The following is a 22,982-nucleotide window of genomic DNA, read 5'->3' as shown; positions in this document are numbered from 1 at the left end:
AATACCATTTATTACCTAAAGATGGCGCAGGAAACAAACTGACCAGTAATAATTTTACCCATTTAACCTTTTATTTAAAAGCAGCCTGAAAGATGACGTCTCCAGAGAGAATATGATAAACAAACTAAAAGAAATATAAAACTTTTTTTAGCATCAGTAAGAGCGAAGCGAACCACTGAGCCATGTGTCAGGGTGCGGGGCGGCAATATGGTAAAGGGTTACCTAGGCAACCAGAGCCTGGAATCTCCAGTAGTGGCAAAGTGATGCAAGAAGAGCGACTCACTTCCAGCACTGGCGCTGAGAAGTGTAGAAGAAAAATAAGAGCTGTAACTGTTTTACTCTGTTCTTTGTTTTACTGTGAAAGCTTTGTTTGTCTGCACACAGGTTAACGTAAATGGGAGTGTATAAGCAGTGACCCTTTGCATGTGCCTCAAGGCGAGCAGAGCAGCTCTGGTTTATGCATCTTGCATCTTTGTTTAGGTCAATATGGCTTCTCTCTGTTAGACTCCAGCCAGCATGCATGCGTGAGAATCAAGCTTTAAATATTGAATCACTTCTTTGATCGTGGCCACTCGTTTGCAGACTGTCTTACCTTCTGTGATGAGTTGGTCCCTCTGCAGACATTTCAGTAAATAACATATAAAGACATATAGAGGCTCACAATTTTATTTCTTTCAATTTTCCACCACAAAAAAATAACAAATAAAGTATAGCAACATTTTCTAAGATTGTGGTTGTTTTTAATTTTATTTTTTATAAGCAGGCGCTTGGATAGATTTACAATAGCAGTTTATATAGTCACAATTATGTATAATATACTTCGTATTTTTTAGATATGTTAATGTGAATTTAGACAGTCCTTCAATCGGACTGTCTAAATTAACTTTAATTAACATTTTCCAGAAAAAAACTGATGAAAAACTAAAAACTCAAAATAGGATTTAGACCTACCTTTTCAGAATTGTCCCACAAACTTAAACTGAAGATTGTCAGCTTTCTCATATATAATGCCTCATCATTATTTAAACATCTTAATATTTTCTCATATAAATTTTCTTGCATAAATTTTTATGTTAAATAACAACGCGTTTTGAAAGCAGCTGTCATGCCATAACTGGAATACGGGAATAAGACAAAAGGTGGAGACTGAGGAGCTCCCGGTGAACAGCGGTGCAGGGAGCAGAGAGGGGGAGGAGGCTGAGCAGAGCAGCGGAGTGCAGCACGCGCAACAGCATCACAGTCGCGCTCGAGGACTATTTAAACAAACCTCTAACCCTAACCCAACCACCCGCTTCTCCCAATTCTCCCTTGTTTCCCGCTCCCTTCCTCCCTCTGCTCTCCTCTTTTCTCTGCTCTCGAAGATGGCTTGTCAGGGGCTCCAAAAAGGGGAAACCCTGGAGTCACTGAAGAGGGAGAGCGAGACTCTGAAGAAGAAGCTGGAGGAGGAGCGAAACAAGCTGAACGACGTGGAGTGTAAGTGATGAATTAAACAAACAGCAAAACGAGCTTCAAGCACTCTGCTTCTCGTTTTCTAATGAAACATTTTCTTATCTGCTTAAAATATGCAGCTGCCAGCTGTTGGACTTGTCTCTGAAATTTTACATGGGGTGGCAAAGGAGAGGTTTTGTGCAGGGGCGTTTCCAGGATTTGTTATTTTAATTGAGGGGCAAAGGATGGGAACCTTAAAAAAAGAGGGGGGCACTAGATATTTGATCATGAATAAATCTGGTATAGAAAACACTGCAAATATACGGCTGTTAGTTAAAAGTGCTGGGGAATGAAAAACTTTATTTGACAGATCAGAATTATTAATGTTTTTTTTGTCACTTGAATGTTACAACTGCCTTTATATATAATAATCATAATAATTTAGGGCTACAGTCTATGAAGCTGACATGCAGAGGCAACAGTGCGCCTGCAAGGACAAACTCTTTAGCGTTATGCCCACTAATGCTGTAATTTACTGGCAGAGCTAGCAATGATCTAATAACAAGCATATTTGAACTACAAAAACATTACATGACAGCAGTTTTGAAAGCCAAGTTTACTAAATATCTATCTGATAAAAGCATCGCCTATCGACAGTGATGTTCACTGGCAGAGTGAGAGCATCAGATCATTGATATTTAATAACAGGCTAATGTGCATTTAAGTGAAATGTACAACAACAGAGCATTAGCAGTTGAGAAATATAAAAAATATCTTTATCTTTTTTTGGATAAAGATTATTTTGATTATGAAATTGTTAGAAAAAACAGCAAAATGCACAGATTTCTACGTTCATAAAAACCACTTGTTTTGCTAATGTTTTCACTTCCTTTTCACTGGTAAATTGTGCGTGCGTGCGTGCGTGCGTGCGTGCGTGTGTGTGTGTGTGTGTGTGTGCGCGCGTGTGTGTGTGTTTCATACCTCAGTGCACCAGGTGGCAGAGAAGGTTGAGGTGTTGAGTGCTCTCTCCATAAAGACCAGACGTGTACTGAAGGGTCACGGGAACAAGGTGCTGTGCATGGACTGGTGCAAAGACAAGCGACGCATGGTCAGCTCATCACAGGTATGCACCTGCTTACACACACACACATACATCCATACACAAGATGTAGTATCTAAAGATAAATATTGTGTTGTTTCTATGACACAACAGTGTGTCTGTTATTCTGTGTTGGCCTATTTGTTTTTGTGAGTTTATTTTTCCATTAAAAGACTTCATTTCTCTATCCTAGGACGGAAAAGTGATCGTCTGGGATGCATTCACTCTTAATAAGGTGTGTAAACCTTTATGTGGCGTTTTTGTATTTGTAAGAATTTCTTGAACTTTTAGTGCATTTTTTATTATTCTTGCAAAATTACAAAAAAAAAAAGAATTTCATGTCTATGAAATTTGGGAACTTGGAAACATCATGTGCTTTTCCTCTCCTTGCAAATTTCTGGAAAGGAAAAGAGGAACATTTTACGTCAGGGGCTTGCAAAATATGACAATCTGCTGCTGTGAATCTTTCACGCTTCAGTCCAAATTCATCTGAAGTTGCAGCAAAAATTACATTACAGGAACCTTGTCCCAAGTTTAAAAATAACAAGTTAAATTTTTTGAGTAAATATAACATATAATGCATACTGTTACAGCACCATTAGTGCTCTTGCATTAATGCTAATGCTCATGTTTTCAGTCTACCTTAATAATTTCCCTCAACATAAAAAAAGATCAGAATCAATCTCCGTCTGTTATGTAAGTCTGAGTGATTTTTCTCTTCCTCTGAATGCTCAGATGCATGTTCCATCACCATATGTGCTGGTGTTGAGGGTGTGAGTGGGCCATCCTATATCCTCAAAGAGAGAGAAAGAGGACTTGACACGACTATATGGAAATATGAATTTAAATATTATCTATCCATCTGTCCCCCATAATCACTCAGTGTATGTGTCCGGCCTTAAATGATAGCCAGGATTCAGCTTTTCTAGCCGTTATGCCTCGTGACGAGGAGGCATAAGTACACTGAATTTAATCCTCATTAATACACACCACATCCAGATTAAACCACAGCTGTGCACAAGCTGCCTTGCTTGTTTTTATGTTAAAAAAGAAGATATGTTTTTTTTTTAACCATAATAACCTTTTTTTTTCTTTGCGTATGTGTGTTTTTTACGTTTTCTGTTGCCCACAGGAGCATGGAGTTCCCCTGCCGTGCACGTGGGTGCTGGCGTGTGCTTATGCCCCCTCGGGCTGTGCTATAGCATGCGGGTAGGTGGAAAGATCTTTGTGTTTAATCATGAATGGTTATCGGTGACTACTTTGTTGCTGTAACTGGGGTGAAACCCATTACTGAACATTTGCTTTCTCCCAAAGTGGCCTGGATAACAAGTGCTCAGTCATCCCGTTGTCTCTGGACAAAAATGAGAACTTGGCTGCGAAGAAGAAGTCGGTTGCTATGCACACCAACTATGTGTCAGGCTGCTCCTTCACCAACTCTGACATGCAGGTGAGCGGCGCATCAGCTGGTGGAGCTTTTAGGGGATGTGGTCCTCCAGGCTTCTCAAATAGCCAGTAGAAGTACATGGTAGCATATTCAATGCAGCCAACGAGTGCAACAAGGATTTTTCTTTACTTTGAGCCATGATAGCGAGAAAAGCTTTTGTAGCACTGCTAAATATAAAGAAAAAACATGGCATAATTACCCGATCAAGCTGCTCATTGTATGAATGTTTCCCTTCCACCTCCATCCCTCCTTCATTACATCTAATCAGTCTTGTTTTTTCAAGGAATAGTGACGGTTATCTTCTTCATTTTTCTTTTAAATACTGGCTTCCATATGTTGAAAGTTAGGGGTCTTTTCTGTACAGGTAGGGAGAGGAAGAGAATCAAAAAGGGAACATGAAGGAGACGACCTGAAATATTTGGCATTAATAATTTACTTCACTTTGGCCCTCGGTGAGGCACAGGAACACAGTGGGAGTGGAGGTAAAATGAGGGCAGGAGAGGAGAAAGGAGATGGGTGGCAGGAATGAGGAGGGGCCGGAAAGAGACGAGGGGGGGGGGGGGGGGTATGATCCTCTCTCATGGGTGTATTAATAGACACTGAGTGGCTTTTATCTAAAGAAGAGTGGAGCACAGTGACTTGAGGGCAGAGCATTTAACACAAAAATACACACATGCATGTTGTCTTCCTGTCTGTCGTCTTTTTTCTCCCTTCAACACACTGTCACGCATGCCAGTCTTTATATTTTTTAAGTTCCCGTATATTTTACTGCAGCAGTGTGTAGGAGACTCAATTGAGCAGCTTTAAAATCCCCTAAAGTCTAGATTACATGCTTTGATCGTGTAGTATTTGTGTATATCCGTGTGTTAGCTCAGGTTTTCAGCTGGTGCTGTTGTGTGGTTTCACTGAGTAATAACGAACCAACCATGGAAGTTTTAAGGTCAGGCTGGTGGTGCGTAAAGTGATGCAAAGGCTCTCCGTCAGATCGCTGAGATTTCCATCTGTGTGTGGGAGTAATTGTGGCTTACTGATAATTATATTCGTGTTGAAACTGGAGTTACCGCTTGGTGCAGGCAGGATGTGTGGTGTTTTTTGTGCCTGGGGTCATCCAGCAGGAGCTCTCTAATCCACCAGCCGGCAGGGACCTCAGATGTCTGCATGTGTCTCTAAGTGCCCGTAATCTGTTTTCATTAGAGGATTTGTTGACATTTTGTCTGCTTCTTTGTATTCAGATACATAGTAAGAGTTTTTGTAACAGAGAGGATGTACTCTTCTTCCCCACGTTGCCTGTTTGTATCATATGCAACTCACTTCATGTATTCTGATGACGGTTTCTCGATATTTTGTTTTGTTTTTAATTTTATTTCATTCATGTATTTATTTTTTTAGGTTTTTATTATTAATGTCCTTTTAATGTTTATGTAAAGCCTTTTGATTTGTCTTGTGCATGAACTGTGCTATAGAAAAAAAACCTGCCTTGACTAATAAATAGGCAAAGGTTCCTCTTTAGGTCAGATTTTCTGGCAAATTAACTGACAACCCCTCAGAGCAATCCATCTATAAAAGCAGAATAAAACAAGACGAACGCTTAATTTTAAAAAAAGTACTTTATTTGACCATAATTGCGTAATGATTAGGAGCACACTATCTAGTGTATTATCTGTTTCATTTCTACGTAATTGAACTGAGAAATGAAACCGAGCAGCTAAAAATACTTTTAAAGAAGGAGGAAAAAAACCCAGCAAAGATAAAACCACTAATCATATGTCTGTGTGGGTGTTTAGGGTAAAGAAACCTTCACTTCTCTGAATTAATCAAGTGCTAGAGTTAACAGTCATGTGAAAATGGACGCCTCATGATTCAGTAGTTTTTAGAACCACATTTCGCAGCAAAAAAAAATCAAAAATAATCAAGATGCTGCAAGGACAGCACCTTGATTATTTTATTTTTCAGCCATTCTGCTGTAGATTCGCTGGTGTGCTTGGGATCATTGTTCTGTTGTGTATCCCAGTTTCAACCAAAAAATAGGCTTTCCAAACTATTTTAATATTTCTAAGCTTCCTTTTTGTTTAGTTTCTATGGTCTGGGTTTCACTGGCTTCAAGGTTCTCGATTGGGCAAAGATATTTAAAAACATTTCCCTAAAAAACATTTCTAACCTCAATCAGATATTGGAACGTGCCTTTGTGACGTTTCATGACATGATTACTTCAATCTGCCTCTCTGAGTTTTTACAGGAACTCCCCAATGCTGTGGAAAGGACTGTATTTATTTCTGACTGCTAACATTTAGTTATATTTCAGTGTTTTATAATATAACACATCAACAATCAGAGCTTTGTGTATAGTTAGAACAGGATGGAAAAAACACACTGACGATGGTGTCATATTTTGGTGTTAAAATTATACTAGCATGTAAAAATACACAATTGTACTACACAATTCGTTGAAATATACCTTTGGGTTAAAAAAAATTGTTTTGTAAAATGGCAATTGTCTAAATTATTTAGTTCTGCAGTTTGTGCTTTTAGTTGAAGTTTCCATAAAATATGATTGGGTCATAAATGATGCTTATCGTTTTAGCTGCTAAAGTAGTTGGGTTGCTTAAGGGTTAAACAAACAGGCATGAGTGATAAAAAGTGTTGTGTATATATAAAGAAGATGCATGGCCTTGCTCTTATATTCATGTATCTCTGTACATTTGTGTCTGCTAGCTCCTGACCTCCAGTGGCGATGGCACATGTGCATTGTGGGATGTGGAGAGCGGGCAGCTGCTGCAGAGTTTCCACGGTCACACAGCTGATGTCCTGTCCCTGGACCTCGCCCCATCTGAGACTGGAAACACTTTTGTCTCTGGGGTGAGAGCGAAAGAGAGAGAGAGAAATATTCTGTGGATTGGTTTGAGATTTATGTGGTCTTCTTCAGGGGAAACCCTGTAATTCACTTCTTTGTGTTTGGTTTTCATTGAACTATGATGAAGAAACTGGGATTTTACTGGAGAACAACAGTATTTTCTTTGTGCGCCTGTGTGTGTCTGTTTATCTGTATGTGTGTGTTTGTGTTGTCAGGGCTGTGATATGAAGGCCAATGTGTGGGACATGCGCTCTGGACAGAACATTCAATCTTTCGAGAGCCACGAGTCTGACATCAACTGCGTGAAGTGGGTCCTACTCTTTTAAAAAGCTTAAGTGAATCACAGTTTCTTGATTTTACAAATGAAAAATGGATCATTTCTTTGACAGACATTAAAAAGCTGTAGTCAAAGGGAGCAAATTGAATAAATCAAAATCCATGAAGAGCAAAACCACATACAGTATGTTCACACATTGAGTGAAGACAGCTGCTGCCTTTTGATGTTGAGAGAAAAACAATTCAACAAAAATAAATATAATAGTTTTAATTTATTTCTGAGACATTATTTTTACATTTTTGTATTTTCTTATAGATATTTTTTGAGTGTGTGAACAAAAGGAGAGCATTGAGAAACCAACACATTTTTCATTTAGAAGACTTGTTTGTGTTCTTGTGTTGGTCATACAGACTGAGCTCTGTGATGCAGATCATGCACCAAAATAATTTACTTACTTCAAAAGAAAAGCTTAAATTAAAAACAGAATCTGTCAATTTCCTCTTCAATGGAAAATACATCATTACCGCATCATTTCTAAACCTGCTTTTGTCTACTTGTGCATAGGTACTACCCCAGTGGAGATGCATTTGCATCTGCCTCTGATGATGCGACGGTGAGTCCTGTCATGTAACCTACTCATCTGTTTGTTTCGATGAGCTCATGTCACTCTGTGCCATCAGTGATACAATACGATAAATGACTGTCTCAGTTCCTGCGTGGAGCAGTAATATTGAGTCACAGAGCTCCCTCTGATTTATTTTTGGAACATTATTAAGCTTTATTGTGAACTCTGTGATTCGCTTTTTCTTATCAAGGCATTTATAACAACATTAATAGTTTTATTCATTATAAAGGTGCTTTAAAAGCAACGCTACAGAATAGATACATTAAGAGTACAAAACAAGATAAAAATGAGTTTAAGCTTAACCTTAAGGATGACATTAAAATAGAAGTAAAAAAACAGAAACATACCAAATGCAGAAAATCAATACAGAACTATCAATAAGAGACTAAAAGCAATGACAACAAAAGACATTGAGATGTTATTGCACTAAAATATTGTACTTTAGTTTGTTTGTTTTTTTCAGTCTCGACACTATGTAGTACTCAAGTCAGACACCTGGAGTTTTAAAAAGCACGTTAGTTATTAATAGCTTTATTACCCATAATAAGGTATTTTTAGGGGGAAAATGTGTAGGTTAGTTTTAAAGTGCATAGTTAACTGTTATTAAATACATTTTTTAAAATGTGGTAATATCATTAAAGTAACAAAAAAAACCATACAAATCCTGTAAGGATTGTTTGTGATCTTATTATCAGCACTTATTTAGACTTATTAAGATGTAAAATTGTTATTATCGATTAATTACCTTAGTATAAAGACTTATTGTCATCAGTAAAATTCTTTCTAAAACAAACTGGGACTCAAGCTGGGACTGGGATGAAATGATTCCTCCTTAAACCTGGAAAGCCTGAGAGACTTCATGTTTATGGAAGAAAGCAGGACTGCATTGATACTCTGACCTGTGGTTCAAAGCTTACACCTGGATAAAATTGTACAACTACATTAGGTTTTATATTAGCAGACAAGTGGCTGAGACGAAAGGGAAAAGCCATTGATGGGAGAAATTTTCCTTCAGTGCTTTCTGGCAGAAAAACCTTAAAGCAGGAAGACTTTAAGACGTCAGGCGAGATAATATAAAGTGCAATGAGGTCACAATAAAGAGCAGATTGTCCCAGATTAATGGATCCATTTCCCTTGGGAGACTGGAGTTATTGTCTCTGAACAATAGTTGTTGTTGAGATTGTTTTTTTTTAACTTAGGTGACTCATTTTCCAATTTCGAATTTCCTTTTTTTCATCTTTAAGTTGCATTTTGAGGGTTTTTGGGTTTTTTTTGAGATGAAGAAGGTCCTTTTACAAACATTAAACATGTGTTACATTTTTACTAACAGTTGTCCCATGTACATGTACAGACATGTGTAGTCTGTGTCATGAGACATGTTTAGTTTTATGCTACCTCTCAGGTTGGATTTAGGTTAAGTGTTCATTATTTTTCCTGTCTCCCTGTAATTTGATTGGTCACATTAATTAGGGCGTGGCAGAAACAACAACAACATCAGTTTAGCTCTAAAAGCAACCTCAGCCTCGTTGCTGTGATTTACTCTGATAATCTGCACTGTAGGCCATTTACCGGAATAACCACCTTGGTATGTTTTTACATACTGGTTGTTTCTATGTTTTCTGGTTTTCCAAAGTGCCGTTTCTATGACTTGAGAGCTGACCGTGAAGTGGCAGTCTACCAGAAGGACAGCATCATATTTGGCGCTTCCACCTGTGACTTCTCTCTGAGCGGTGAGGAGTCAGTCAAACACTCTTTAAATTGCTGTAACAAATGTGTTCAGTACGTTTTGGCTCAAGAAAGCTTGAGAATGCTTTGGTTCTCTGTTCTGTCTCAAATTTAGATTCAAAAGGAATTTCACCTTATAATTTGTGAGTGTCTGCTTCCCTGGTTTTCCCACTTCCTTTTCATCTATGTCTCCACCATATCTTTCTCTTTCTTCCACCCTCAGGCCGTCTGCTCTTCGCTGGTTATAATGACTACGCTATCAATGTATGGGATGTTTTGAAGGGGACTCGTGCCACCATATTGTTTGGTCACGAGAACCGTGTTAGCAGAGTGAGAGTGTCACCTGATGGCACAGCGCTCTGTTCAGCTTCCTGGGATAGCACTTTACGGGTGAGCTGGAGTTTCTCAACAGGATCAAATTATATTTTTGTTTTGGGTAAACAGTAGGCTTGTTTTGGAATTTACTGTGGCTTTTTAATTTAAAAATATACTTCTTGTTCCGTTAGTGAATGAGTCATTTTATAAATTCACTAGCCACTTTATTAGGCACACCTTGCTAATACTGGATTGGACATTCGTTTGCTCTCAGAACTTCTTCAATTCTTTGTGAGATGATTAGTAGAGCTTTGTAACATGGTGTGTTATCCTGCTAGAAGTAACCATCAAAAGATGGGTACACTGTAGTTATAAAGAGATGGACATAGTCAGCAAGAAAACTCAGGTTAAGTTGTGGTGCTTAAATGATATTCAGTTGATAGCGAGGGACACAAAATGTGCCAAGAAAATATCCTAAACACTGTCACACATCACCAGCAACCTGAACTGTTGAAACGAGTCAGGGTGGATCCGTGGTTTCATGTTATTTATGCTAAATTCTGATCGCACCATCTAACAGAAATTAAGACTCATCAAACCAGGCAACATTTTTCCAAGTTTGGTCACCCTTTGTGAATTGTAGCCTCAGTTACCGGTCCTTAGATGACAGGAGCATTCTCTGTGGTCCTCGGTAGCCCATCTGCTTCAAGGCTCATCATATTTGCACTCAAAGATACTCTTTTTCAAGTTATTATTTGAGTTAGTGTTAACTTCCTATCAGCTGGAAGTAGTCTGACCATTCTCCTCTGACCTATCAACAAGGGATTTTCACCCAGAAAACCGCTGATCACTGGATATTTTCTCTTCTGGACCTTTCTCAGTAAACAATTGATATGATTCTGTGGAAAGTCCCAATAAATCAGCAGTTTCTGAAATACTCAGACTTAAACCATCTTTCTTCCCCATTCCAGTGCTTGGTCAAAGCATGTCTACATGCCTAAATGTTGCTGCCAGGTGATTGGCCGATTAGATATATGTGTTAACGAGTAGTTGAATGGGTATCTAATAAAGTGGCTGGTTAATTTATTTTTTTTTAATGTAGCTACTGACATAAAAATTTATGTTTTTAACTCTGCACTTCTGTCTCATGCAGGTTTGGGCCTAGAGTTTTTATCGTGGTAGTTTCCAACAAAGTTATCTACATTTGGTGGCCAATAATCCCAAAGCCCAGCCTGAAATATTAGCACTATTTCAGGTGTGTATTGAAGAAACCTTCAGTCAGCCAAGCCCTCAGATGTCTCTGAATGAAAATATTCAATAATATCTATAAAGTGGATATTTGTTTAAGCAGAAGTTGATATTCCCAGTCTTTGTTATTGTTACCCTGATGACTGATGCTAAATAAATATGTTATTTTTTAACATAGTGTGAAATATGTATTCCTGTAAAGAGCCAAATAACCTTTAGAAATCATCTGCATGATCAAACTTGTGTGTCATACTGCAAACAATATTACCGATTGTCATGTAAATAATGCCCACTGTCACTTTTCTTAAGAAGCTGTAGTTGCACATGCTGTTAAATGTGTTGTGTATATTGTCTCTACTTTTTTGGTATTTTGCTGTAGCTGATGTCATGATTAAACACAAGAAAAGAAATTTGAATAGAACCTCAGTTTTCTTATTTCAAAATGCATATTTTATTGTGGGGAAAATACAAATTTTCATGTAGGCTACAGCCACTTCTACCCTGGCCCCTACTTGACACACAGGATACTATATATATCCTTTTAATGCACTCATGTCTAACCACACTCTGAAGATGCAAATGCAAAAGCATATAAGGTTGACCTGATATGGCTTAACAAAGCATACAGCAGCATGTAAAGACTTTTGTAAATCCCCTCATTTTAACTGATTGTGCCTCTCAAGCTGCATTCAACTTCAGCCTCCCGGCATTCAGGATGACCTAGATTCGGTTCCAGTGGCTGAAATTTGCATTTCTTCTGTTCTGGGAAGGGGAGAGATGTAAATAAGCAGAGATCTCACAAATCTTTTATTGCAAGGTTATAATTGGTGAAATCACTGAAGCATTTAAACCCCCAAGTATGATTTTTGGGAAAGTTAGTAGAGAGAAAATGAGAAGGGGGTAGTAGACAGAAGAAAATGCGGTCTTCTTTGGTTCCATTTAGTGGCACTAGGGGGCGTTTACACTGTATCCCAGCAGAAAGAGGGTAGTGCAGCAATGAAAAGCTCAGTAAAACTGAGGTTTTTGTTGGCTTTTTTTTTGCTTTTTGCTTCTTCTTTTTTTAAATATAAATTAATGAATGATTTCATAACAGTTCCTGAAAGAAAAAGATATTGGTTCCCTGTGCTAAAGATCAGGACAGGATTTTGTTTGAATTCTCAAACCTTGTTGGACCATTTCAGTCGGGTACTTGTTATCACAATTATTCCTACTCACATACCATGCCAGATTGCTTTATAGTACACAATCTGTTTGAATGCACTGATTTATATTGTCTGTTTTATTTACCTTATTTTATTTTTTTCCACATACCAGACATTTTATGATTGTCTGACAATCAGTTAACAGGCACTGAGCTTGTTGAATTACGTAACTGATCCACAGTAAACATAAAACTGTCTGGCTCTGCAGAGGATATGGAGATAAAAAAAAGATTCGACACTTGACTTTGTTTGTGAATAAGGTGACCATATATCAAAAAAGTAAATGGGAAGCAAAACGTATGCTAGAGGGGGGTCAAAGCAGGACATTACTAATGTTGACAGGATGTTTGAAATTTTAACATAGTGCTAAATCTTATCTTTAGTGTCATACAAACTGCAAAAACGGCTCGAAAATAACACAAGCTACTGACTAAAAATGTGAAAGCTGTAGTTTTAGCCTAGCACATCTACCCTTTTTAAACAACTCCATCTAAATTGCAATGCTTTTATATCTGGATTTGACCAAAATAAACGCCAAAGAATATAATGAACACAGAACAAAACAAATGTTAACCATCTCACCAAAAAAGATACACTAACTTTAGTTACTTTAACTTTAAGTTACTGGTTTGGTATTGGTATGTGAAAGCCAAATATATATTTTATTTTGAATGTAACATTCCTGACTCCCTTGCTAAGTAAAACAATAAGCACACATGGAAGCTTTTTTTATGGTCTTATATGAGAGTCTTTGTAAAGTTGGGTTTCCTTTCTTATTGGAATCCCAGTTAAAACTGTTAAGTTAAATTTTCATCTGGTGGTTTGTTTGTTTTTTTTATTATCGAGGCATTTCTAGATTCACACATCTCTTCCTGTTTCTGATATTTGATCTTCATGGACTATGACGATGAAGGGTGAACAATGGTTCTCTGTATGGTAGGGAAACAAATGCTGTAATGCAGGAAGCATGTGCAAAGGTCCACGATGACGTAAAGTGTACATAATTTTAGAAGGAAAAAAAAAAGAACTTTTACGTCAGAACGATAACGTTTAAACAGCATTTTGTAACAGTGACATTATTCCCCTGAAGGAAGCAAACATATTGTTTCCATATAAAATCGCCCTGTGGTAATCTCCTGTGCTTATTAGGAGGGCTCAAATTCTGAGAAATATCAAATGAATCAAAAAGCCCCAAATTTTTATCCATCCCTCCAAGTTTATGCATCAAAGCCTTGCATGGCTTCATTAAATAGCCTAAGAGACAAAGAATAAGCTGATTCTGAGGGCGTCAGGTGGGAGACGCTCACTGACTTTTCATGTCATGACCCTCTACTGTTTGTTCAGTCTCTGACCTCAAAGCATTGTTGATGCCGTTCTTACACGTCTCTGTTTTTTCTAAACAAAGGTCGGCCACCCTATCCACATCATCACTTTATGTATCTAACGACATGTTTACCACAATGCCACTAAGTCCAGTCAGTACAGCGGGGGGGGGGGTGTATTTCTGCTGTAGGAAGGGCAGCATCCAACTTTAATAACATAACAGCTGCATCACTGTGTTTCTGTGACATCGACCTTCTCCGAAAGCCACTAACTTTGCATTTCAGATGATTGAACTTATGTCATAGAAAACATGCACTCTGGGGATTAGGTTGCTCTGTTTTACGTGTGTTTTTTTCACTTTCGTTGCTAGCCTGCATTCAGATTGTCATAAATTTATAGTGGGAAACACCAGTGTAGACAGAGAAAGGCCGTGATGTAGGGAAGGTGAAACGGAGATTGAAGGACAAGCATACAACGGGTATTACCATGAAGTGAAAGTCCCTAATATTAACACTGAGTTTATCATCATAGTGATTAAATGCATATCCTCTATATGTTTCACTTCCTCATGCTGTTCATGGATTTGGAACGAGTAACAGATGTCACTGTTTAGTGGCGAAAAAGAAATGTCCATAAACCGCAAGTTTGCTTTCTGAGCCGTGGGAAATGTTAACAATTAACTTAATTAATCCTTGCTATCAAAATTACACCTGTAGATTTACCTGGACTTTTTAAGCCAAAAGACAAACCAAGCTAAGGAAAATGAGTTTTGTGACCTCTGTGTCATCACAGTTTATGATATCCTGGGATTTTTAATGACAGCATAATGAGGGGGTTTGACTAACAGGCAACATTGACTTTTTTTTTAATGACGGGGACTGCAGCTTCCACGTTTTATGTCAACAAGGGTCCAAAAAGTCCAATGAGACTCGTAACTTCAATTTCATAGGATTTCAGAAATATTATAATATTTTATTTGGTGGAGAGCAGGATTTACCAACTCCTGTTTTCAACCAATGCCGACACTTCAGGAGGCAGAGGACTGAGTGATGCAGAAAGGAATTTTCACAGAATTCTTGAAGGAAAGAAAGACTTCCTGCTGTCAGCAGATGAGATGGAGGAGCTCCAGACATTAGAGCAGGAAGGTGAAAGCTCAGAGGACATACCAATTTTTAAAGAGCCTGTGCAGGGATGTCCATTGTTTTTTTTAGACACAATATACGACATCCACCGTCCATTGCATCTAAGAAGCAATGTGTAAGCTATAGGGCGTACACACTGAAGAGAGAACAATATAACATCCTCGACTTCACCAAAAAGTAAAATTGTTAATTTTTTTACTTGCTGATCTCTCTGATAGACATTAAATCCCCTCTGTTAAGTCCCTGCTAGTAAATGATTTAATAATTGAAAGCTACAAATCAGAAGTCCTGGACTCCCTGAAAATCCATACACTTGATAACCAAATTGCATGTTAAGTATAACAGTTAAAATAAACTATGAATCCACTTTTTTGCTTTTTTTATTTTTTATTTTGTTGACATGTCTTTTACAATTATTAAGTGATATTTTAATCATCAATATACTTTAACAGAAGTCCACAAGTGTTGTGGGACATAACTTGCAGTATATAATTACTGTTCTCTAATGAAACCTATCTAGTTGGGAAACAGAAGAGAAAAAACTTGGAAAAAGGAAATGACATAAGTCATGTGCTAGTGGCAGTTCTCTGAGGTCAGTTCTCTTTGGCATAGTTTGTAATACTTGGTGTCCAGAAGACATATTAAATTCAGTTTCCTTCCTTTATTTATATAACTACACTTATTTACTTTCAGCTCAACCTTTCTCTGAGAAAACACCAAGACTGATCGCACTGATTTGTAACACTGCTATCTACACACCCTGTTACCATGCACATAAAACAAGTATTATACACTTGTGTAAATTATGATAAATAATGCTAGATTATATATCTATTCATCCATGTTAATTTGTGCTAGCTTGTTTTCAAACGTTGATATAAAACAAGTTTTATCTAAAAAAATATTCAGTATGATTGTAACTTCCTTTAAATTAACGGTCAAGATTATATTAAACTATATTTTTAAACTCTACTTTATAAGGTTCTGTAGTATGGCATCTCAAAAAAATGTCACTTTGATGGTTTATTATTTGAGTTTCTTAACGGACAGCAGAAAATGTTAAAACATAGGGTTAATTAAAAAACAAACAAACAACATTTGAAAGCCTAAATTGTCCCCGAATTGTAGAATGATCCTTTTATGTTCTGATCATGTCAAGTGTTTTCTCGTCTGGTAAAACACAACACCAAACAAGTTAACCATCCAGTTTTGTTTTGTTTTTACAATAACTTTCTACATTGTATTTATGGTCTCCATTTGTGGCAATGTAAATTTAAAAAATACCTAGGCACAAAGACATCTTTCATGACAACTACTTAACGTAAAACAATGATTTATGGATTATTTGTCACCCTTTTTTGTACCATACCAAACCATGACCACACTTCCGCTGGTTATTCCGTGGCGTGGTGTCTTCTTTCCACAGTCCACACGACGTTCCCAGCACAAAAATCATGTCGAGAGGCGGAGTCACGCATTCTGCATCAGCTGAAGGGAAGACTCAACTGTACCGACGCTCTCCTTCCGCCGTCTGTATGTGCAGAGAGCAGTCTGATATCGCTGGGAGGGTGAGTCTTTGTTTAATATTTTTAAGAAAAACGTGTTTATTTTGCTAATTTGTGTCTTGTTAGAGAGCTACAGGAAAATGTCCACACTGGAGTGTCTTTTTTTGGTCGGTTTAAACCGGCTTTTACTGCGTAGACGTGGCTGTCGTAGCTGAGCTCGCTCTCCGTTCGCGAGCGCTCCTTTGTGTCCTCCATTGCTCTGGTGACAGATCAACGATTACTCAGCGAAGCTAAAGCCAACAACCCGGCCGACGGCTAGCTGCTACAGTAAACGGTCACGTAAAGTGACCCCACTCCCAAACTACAATCTGTTTGATCTGCGTGTCCGTTCGTTACTCTTTAAGTGGAGATAGCTGTGCGTCTTCAGCATCGCTGTGGCTTCCGTTAACAGAAAGCTAAAGCTAAACCGCAGCACAGCCTACGGAAATACTCTGCTAACACCATAGTTTCTCTTTGCCTGCGTTTAACGACACCTGACGCGGAAACCGAAGCCGACTCACAGGTCATAGTGTTTGACTTTTACGCATTTTTATGTCGAGAATGGAAAAACCCTTACGTTAGGTTGGCCGGTGTTAATATGAAAACAGCTGCGGGTGCAAAAGCAAAGCTGATGAAACTAGTTTGAAAGACCGTCTGCTGTTAATCACACGATTGAGGTAGCTGGAGGCGAAAGCTAAAGGATTTTGCCTTCATAATTTTATATTTAGGTTTTATACAGAGGCTGTAATCAGTTAAGATGACTCTGGGAGATGTCAGCAGCCAGTATTCATTATTTATATGACATCAGTTCAGAGCTAAAAGGCTTTAAAACCGTTTAGTTACTGTAGTACAGAGAGGGAATACAGTACAAAGAAGACAGTTTGGTCATTTGACCATGTCATCGTGGTTGTTTGAGTCATTTTACCATATTTTTTGGTAGCTTTTATACACATTTTTTTAAAGGGAAAAAATGATCGTGTTTGTTTCCCTTTGCCAGAAGGTGAGTGTTAGCACCTTGTTTTAAATGCCGGGAAAAACCAGTGTCACATTTTCACTTTTCAAATGAAGAAGGTACTTTCAGTTGCTTCCATATTTCTCAAGGGAATTGCCACAGCATGGCAGATCAGATGCCCTTCCTGATATAACCCTCCCAGTTATCCAGGGTTGGGATAACCGTGAGGCTTTGTAGTTGTTAATTATAAAGAACCAAACACACAGTTTAGGAAGCAGTCGGCAGATTTACTGATGATAAAACCAGATCATCAGCATTTGTTCTTCATAGTAGTTCAGTGTCTCGATTGGCAAGTTCCTTAAGCTCGTCTTCTTTTCCCCTCACTTGTAGAAAATGAAATTCTGTGGGCTGTGGAAAGAGACCCTGGTTTTGGCCGAGGACTACCTGTCCTTTTGCTGCACGAGTCCACATCAAGCCCCTCCACCTCCCAGCGAATCAGCCGCTGCCATGAGGCGTCTAGGCTGGGACATCGAAAGACAGCACCAAGCTCGCTTCGACAACCTCGCTCAGACCTTCCTGGTGCAGTGTGGACCAGACCACTGCCTCAGCCTCAGAAAGGTGATGAAGGAGCTGGTTGGGGATGGACACTTGAACTGGGGGAGGGTTGTTTCTCTTTTCGCCTTTACTGGAGTGCTGGCCAGAAAGATCCTGGAGCAGAAGCCGGGGCTGGACCCTGGTCAACAGCAGGAACTGGGACAGGAGCCCATGAGCTGCAGAAGGCTGGCAGAGACCATAGCTGATTACCTGGGAGAAGAGAAGAAAGACTGGCTGTTGGATAATGATGGATGGGTAGGTGTTCCCTGAAACTGAGTCAACACAAAAACTGAAGATATGGGAGGCTTTGATTATGTCAAGAGCAAAACAGTGGATTCAAAGTGGTAGTTGTCTGGGGGATTTTTGTGTTTTGTTTTTCTTTGAATTACTGTCACTGGAAATCACCAGTCTGATAGATTGATCTGTTGTTTAGGTTTATGCCATAAGATACAACCAGGGACAAGTCTCTTAGATTCTTTCTTGTTCATTACTTTGTTTGGCATCACAATGAGTGTTGAGACTACTGTGATTCTGGGAATTACAAAGTAATTGTAGACAACATGCTGGGGAATTTATGCTAAAACAACAAGATCTCAATAATGGTGGTAGGTAAAAAAAAGTTTCTCGCCAAGAAATCTAAAAGATTTTAAAGTGGAGAAAAAGAGTAATTAAGGCAACTTAGAAAGATTAGACTTGGAGGAAAATTAAAAAAAAAGAAAAGAAAAATATAAAACATGTTCCAGTAGCAGAAGGTTAGGGTGATCACAGATGATGACTTAGCAGGGTTAAACCTGCTGGGAGGCTGCTTATTTACTGGAAAAACGTGAACTATAATGCCCTCTGGCTGAGTCCCAAAAGCCTCAACTGAACATCAGATGCTGGCTTTTATGAATGGGCTTACCCAACACACACCCACACACACACACCCCTCCTTTCTTTGGCTGGCAGCTGGTTTCAACAGACACAGCCAGATGGACTTTTTGTAGTAACAGTCAAAGCTTGTGTGTGTGTGTGTGTTGAGTTTGGCTTTAGCTGTATTGAAAGTTAGCGTGGTATGACTAGAAAAACAAGCAGCTGTCGGGCAGCGAGAACACCTGGAGCTGAGAGCAGGTGCACTCGCTGGTCAGAATGTATGTCTTCAGTCTGAAAACACGATGGAGAGATGCAGCTGTAGGACTTTCCCTGTTTTTAATGCTGGGGATGCGCTGATCAAGATTATTATTGCTCATTAAAACAAAGTCAAAACAACAAAACTCGAAGCTACAATAAAATAAAAACAAATGATAAAATAAGATCTGACCAGAGCCCACTTGACAAGAAATCAATACAAACAATTTTAAATATTGAAAATTCAAATTCCAAAATACAACTTCTGTTGTTGTACATTTATTTGAGTTTTATACACAAAGATGTACTGATATCAGCCCAAACAATTAAGATGACTTCTACTGATGGCAGTAGCCGATATTTATCATTGTTTATGCCTAAATTTGTTCATAATTAACATAATAGGAATTTAGGGTCGACATTGATACTTAGGCAAAAACAAATCAGCCAATAGATTAAAAATACATATATTTTATAAAAAAAAAATTATGTCCTCTTTGCTCCTGGGGAAACAAACAAACAAAAATGAATCAATTTTGAAGACTTTGGCCTTCATACCCTTCAACATTTAGCCAGAACAAAATTGATGCAGCTGGTAAATTTTGTGTCACAAACATCACAAAGCCTCCTGATTCAAGTTGTTCTAGTTTTCACACCTAGTTTTAATGTACCATAACAATCATCATAAAACATTAACAAATGAAATGATGTCGATGGTATTAAAGTTGGATGTCTGACCAGTAAACCAGTGACACGGACGTGCTTTTAAACCCGCATTATGAACATGGAGTTCATTTTGTAAATTTGGGTAATTAAATCCAGGTGTGCTCAATGGTGTGTGGTTTGGCAGACAGATCTGCACCTTGTTTGTTGTGTCTGCTTTAAAAACATAATGATGAAAACACTCAGCTCGAGGCTTCAGTTTAGGTTTGTTTATATAGCGACAAATCACAACAGCAGTTCCTTTGTACTGTCAGGTAAAGACCCAGCAGTATTGCTCATAACAAGACTTAACAAACCAATTGTTTACAGCGTGGTGGCTACCTCCATCTTTTATATACAGTCTTTGTGTGTGTGTGTGTGAGGGGGGGGTGCAGAGGTGTAGCTGCTTTCTCTAAAACAGTGCATTGGGGGGGATAACTGGAAGCAGCACTCGTAATAATACTGAACATGTTGTTTCTGTTTGTCTTCTTGTAGGAAGGCTTCTGTAAGTTCTCCCGCAGTGCCAGAGAAGTGAGCCAGGACTCATCCATGAAGAAAGCGCTGTTTGCTGCCGCCGGTGTCGGCCTTGCTGGGCTTACCTTCCTCTTGGTGCGCTAGCTGGCATTCTCCACACTTGATGCATCCACATATTTTAAAATTCGGCACGATTTCGTAAATGTTGGACAACGTCCGGCGACCACTCTGCAAGAAAGGGCCCTCTGTAGTGAAAGAACGTTATTTCACGATGTTACGGTAATGTTTGCACAGTCTCGGAGCCCCTTAAAACTGACATTCGTCGCTTGCCCCTAAAGATTGTAAAACCAATTTGAATGCCTTTGGAAATGTTGCAGTGAGTGAGATCAGTTTACATATCCTGGCTGATTTTTTTTTCTTTTTTCTTTTCTTTTTTTTGCAGTGAAGGTAAAAAGCTTCAGATTTTGATTTCATGATCCTCTGCCCCTCTTTTTTATGGTATAGAGGCATTCCAGAGTAAAATGTAAAATTTAATATATTGTATTTATATGAAACCAGTACACTGCAGTCTGCCGTTTGTCCTGAATTCATATGAACTGTATAATTTTTGCAAGATCAGCAACGCTGTTCTGTACTCCCATGCAACGGTGCTAGATAAAACATTTCTTTGTCAACTTACCAAAAAGCAGGGACCATTCTGAATACAAATAGATTACTCCTGGGAAAAAAATAAAATTCCTCCAAATTATATTTTTACATTGTTTCTAATTTATTTTGCTTTTTTAAATAAAAGTGTTTATTAAATGTTGTCATGTTTTATTTTTTTCCTCCCCTGAATGTCTGTGCCGGAGGTCAGGAGCGTGACAGGGAAATGTAAATGACAGTCCCTCCTTTCATGTGCAGACACATTTTCATAAATAAGATATATCCTGCTGTCTCTCCTGTGCTCCTCCACTGGTGGACGCTCAAACTCAAATCCTGTTGTGCTGCACTAAAAAATGTTTTAGTGCAGCACTGAATAAAGAGAAATAAAAAAAACAACATTTTAGTAAAGTGACTACTCTCTGTATTGTTAGGAGAAAGAAGTAATAGTAATGACCAGAGGGACAGAAGTTGAATCCAGACAGTATAAATAGTTGATTTCACGATCACGTGTAGATGTATTGGTGTACACCAAGGCCTTCTTTTTACTTCATATATGTCATCAATTAAAATGTATAAGTATCCTAATTCAAAGTTAAGCTATACAAAACGAGAGGCTGCTTAGTTGCCATGTTGTGTTCAAAGTAGATGTTCTGGGTGTGACTGTTGCCACTTAGCAGTGAGAGGCTGCTGCAAAGTGATGCTCTTATCACTCTAAATAAGGAAGGAAATTGTAGGTTTGCATATTATCAACTTAGATCCTTTATTAATGTTTTGCAGGAAATTACATTGCCAGCTTTCATTGCTTCATCTGTTTACACAACATAATAAGCACATCCACTGTCTTCAAAGCCAGGTTCACAAACACCTGAAGGAATCACTGAACACATGGAGATGATCTGCAATGAGGCTCAAATGTAATTTGACAAAAATAATTCAAATGACATTCATAAGTTAGGTAGATAAGACATCTGGAGATCTTTTCAGGTGTGATATTTGCATCAGGAAGCTATAGCTGTGAAAACCACATGTAATGAAAGAAGCTTTCAGTGCAAAACAAATCATGCAGAGACATCGCAGCAAGTTTAAAGGGTTATCTTATTTTTCAGTTTCATAATAAAGTTTTTTGGACAACACTTATAAGAATTAGCATTACGAAGTGCTTTACAATAACACCAAAGTGGCAAATAAATAGTTAAATGAAGATTCAGACCTGCAAAAAGGATCAATTATAATATACAAAGCAATTTAAATTTAAACCATAGCAAGTGTGACATCAAGAATAAACAGTGTCACTAAATGATCAAGAACAAATTTTAAATAGCCGAAAAATCTAAAACGCTCAGCAGCAAAGCATTAAACCTGTAGCAAATGTTTCAGTAAGGGAAAATTAATTAATTAATTATTTAAATCAAAATAAATGTAAAATAAGTAAAACTATTAAATGTCATTAAATAAAATATTAAAGTAGGACAATAAAAATATACAAATCAATGGGGCAGCTGTGCCTTGAAGGTAAAGCAGGTCATCCTCAGCATCTGCACAAGTGCACAAGATACTAAATGTGGGTGATTGCAGTTTAAAATCGGAAAAGTGCTTTTAGTGCACATGTAGATTACAGAAGTGCGTACAAAAAAGAGACGCATGCATTTTAGCAACTGCCTTGTGATCAAAACCACCCCAAGCCACCAAGTGATTAGTTGAGATTCAGAGCACTCACTGGCCAACCAAGTTAGTCATGGTGTCAAAGACACTGCCATCTTATTTCTGCTCTAGTGTGTCTGGGCCATAGACGGAAAAAAACCCTAACAGAAAAAACTGAGTCGACTTTAGTGAGGCGGGACCATTGAGCAGATTCCTGCCTCAGGATCTCAGGATGCACCCTGGTTGGTAAAGGAACAACAGCGTCTCAGTGCTAATAGTAGTTCATGAACTCTGCTTTCTGTGGTAATTTGTGTCAAAACTATATTTCCTGCTACAGCAAGAGAAGCGCCAGGTGAAAAAGGGCAATAATTCCTCATGTACAATGTATAAATTGTGCATGTAGAGAGAACGCTCCCGGTAAGAAAAAAGACCAGAAAATACCTTTTTTTTTTTTAATCTCCACAAACAGACTGAACGATGCCATCTCACAGTAAAATGCGACTGTGATTAAGACAGCAGAAGATAACAAAACTCTGTTTTAGGAATCAAAAACTCAAAGCTTTGTGATGTTGACACAGAAAGCGGGAAAAAGTTATGCCAAAACAATTGGTACGACCAAAGATTGACAAATAAAATCTTAAAAT

The 22,982-nt window shown here is 38.3% G+C and overlaps 2 protein-coding genes across 2 annotated transcripts in view; both read left to right on the top strand.

The window, feature by feature from the left end:
* The window catches only part of gnb5b (guanine nucleotide binding protein (G protein), beta 5b), a 14,246-nt gene extending 2,818 nt beyond the window's left edge, over nucleotides 1-11,428 (top strand). Inside the window, exons 3-13 of the mRNA XM_005748886.2 lie at nucleotides 1,362-1,473; nucleotides 2,415-2,551; nucleotides 2,721-2,762; nucleotides 3,660-3,736; nucleotides 3,842-3,974; nucleotides 6,684-6,827; nucleotides 7,038-7,129; nucleotides 7,664-7,712; nucleotides 9,358-9,454; nucleotides 9,673-9,839; nucleotides 10,918-11,428. Of these exons, the coding sequence (XP_005748943.1) occupies nucleotides 1,362-1,473; nucleotides 2,415-2,551; nucleotides 2,721-2,762; nucleotides 3,660-3,736; nucleotides 3,842-3,974; nucleotides 6,684-6,827; nucleotides 7,038-7,129; nucleotides 7,664-7,712; nucleotides 9,358-9,454; nucleotides 9,673-9,839; nucleotides 10,918-10,929 (1,062 nt within the window). The 3' untranslated portion in view covers nucleotides 10,930-11,428. The remainder of the gene's footprint in view (nucleotides 1-1,361; nucleotides 1,474-2,414; nucleotides 2,552-2,720; nucleotides 2,763-3,659; nucleotides 3,737-3,841; nucleotides 3,975-6,683; nucleotides 6,828-7,037; nucleotides 7,130-7,663; nucleotides 7,713-9,357; nucleotides 9,455-9,672; nucleotides 9,840-10,917) is intronic.
* Nucleotides 11,429-16,104: 4,676 nt separating this feature from the next.
* On the top strand, nucleotides 16,105-20,810 carry bcl2l10 (BCL2 like 10). The gene is made up of 3 exons (XM_005748885.1): nucleotides 16,105-16,247; nucleotides 17,566-18,024; nucleotides 20,074-20,810. The coding sequence occupies exons 1-3, from the start codon at nucleotides 16,134-16,136 to the stop codon at nucleotides 20,194-20,196; spliced, it is 696 nt and encodes a 231-aa protein (XP_005748942.1). The 5' UTR covers nucleotides 16,105-16,133; the 3' UTR covers nucleotides 20,197-20,810.
* The last annotated feature ends 2,172 nt before the right edge of the window (nucleotides 20,811-22,982 follow it).

Source organism: Pundamilia nyererei, unplaced genomic scaffold (assembly GCF_000239375.1).
Source record: "Pundamilia nyererei isolate P.nyererei 1_Seehausen unplaced genomic scaffold, PunNye1.0 scaffold00233, whole genome shotgun sequence".
Taxonomy (NCBI): Eukaryota; Metazoa; Chordata; class Actinopteri; order Cichliformes; family Cichlidae; genus Pundamilia; species Pundamilia nyererei.
This window is presented reverse-complemented; position numbering and strand designations above follow the sequence as displayed.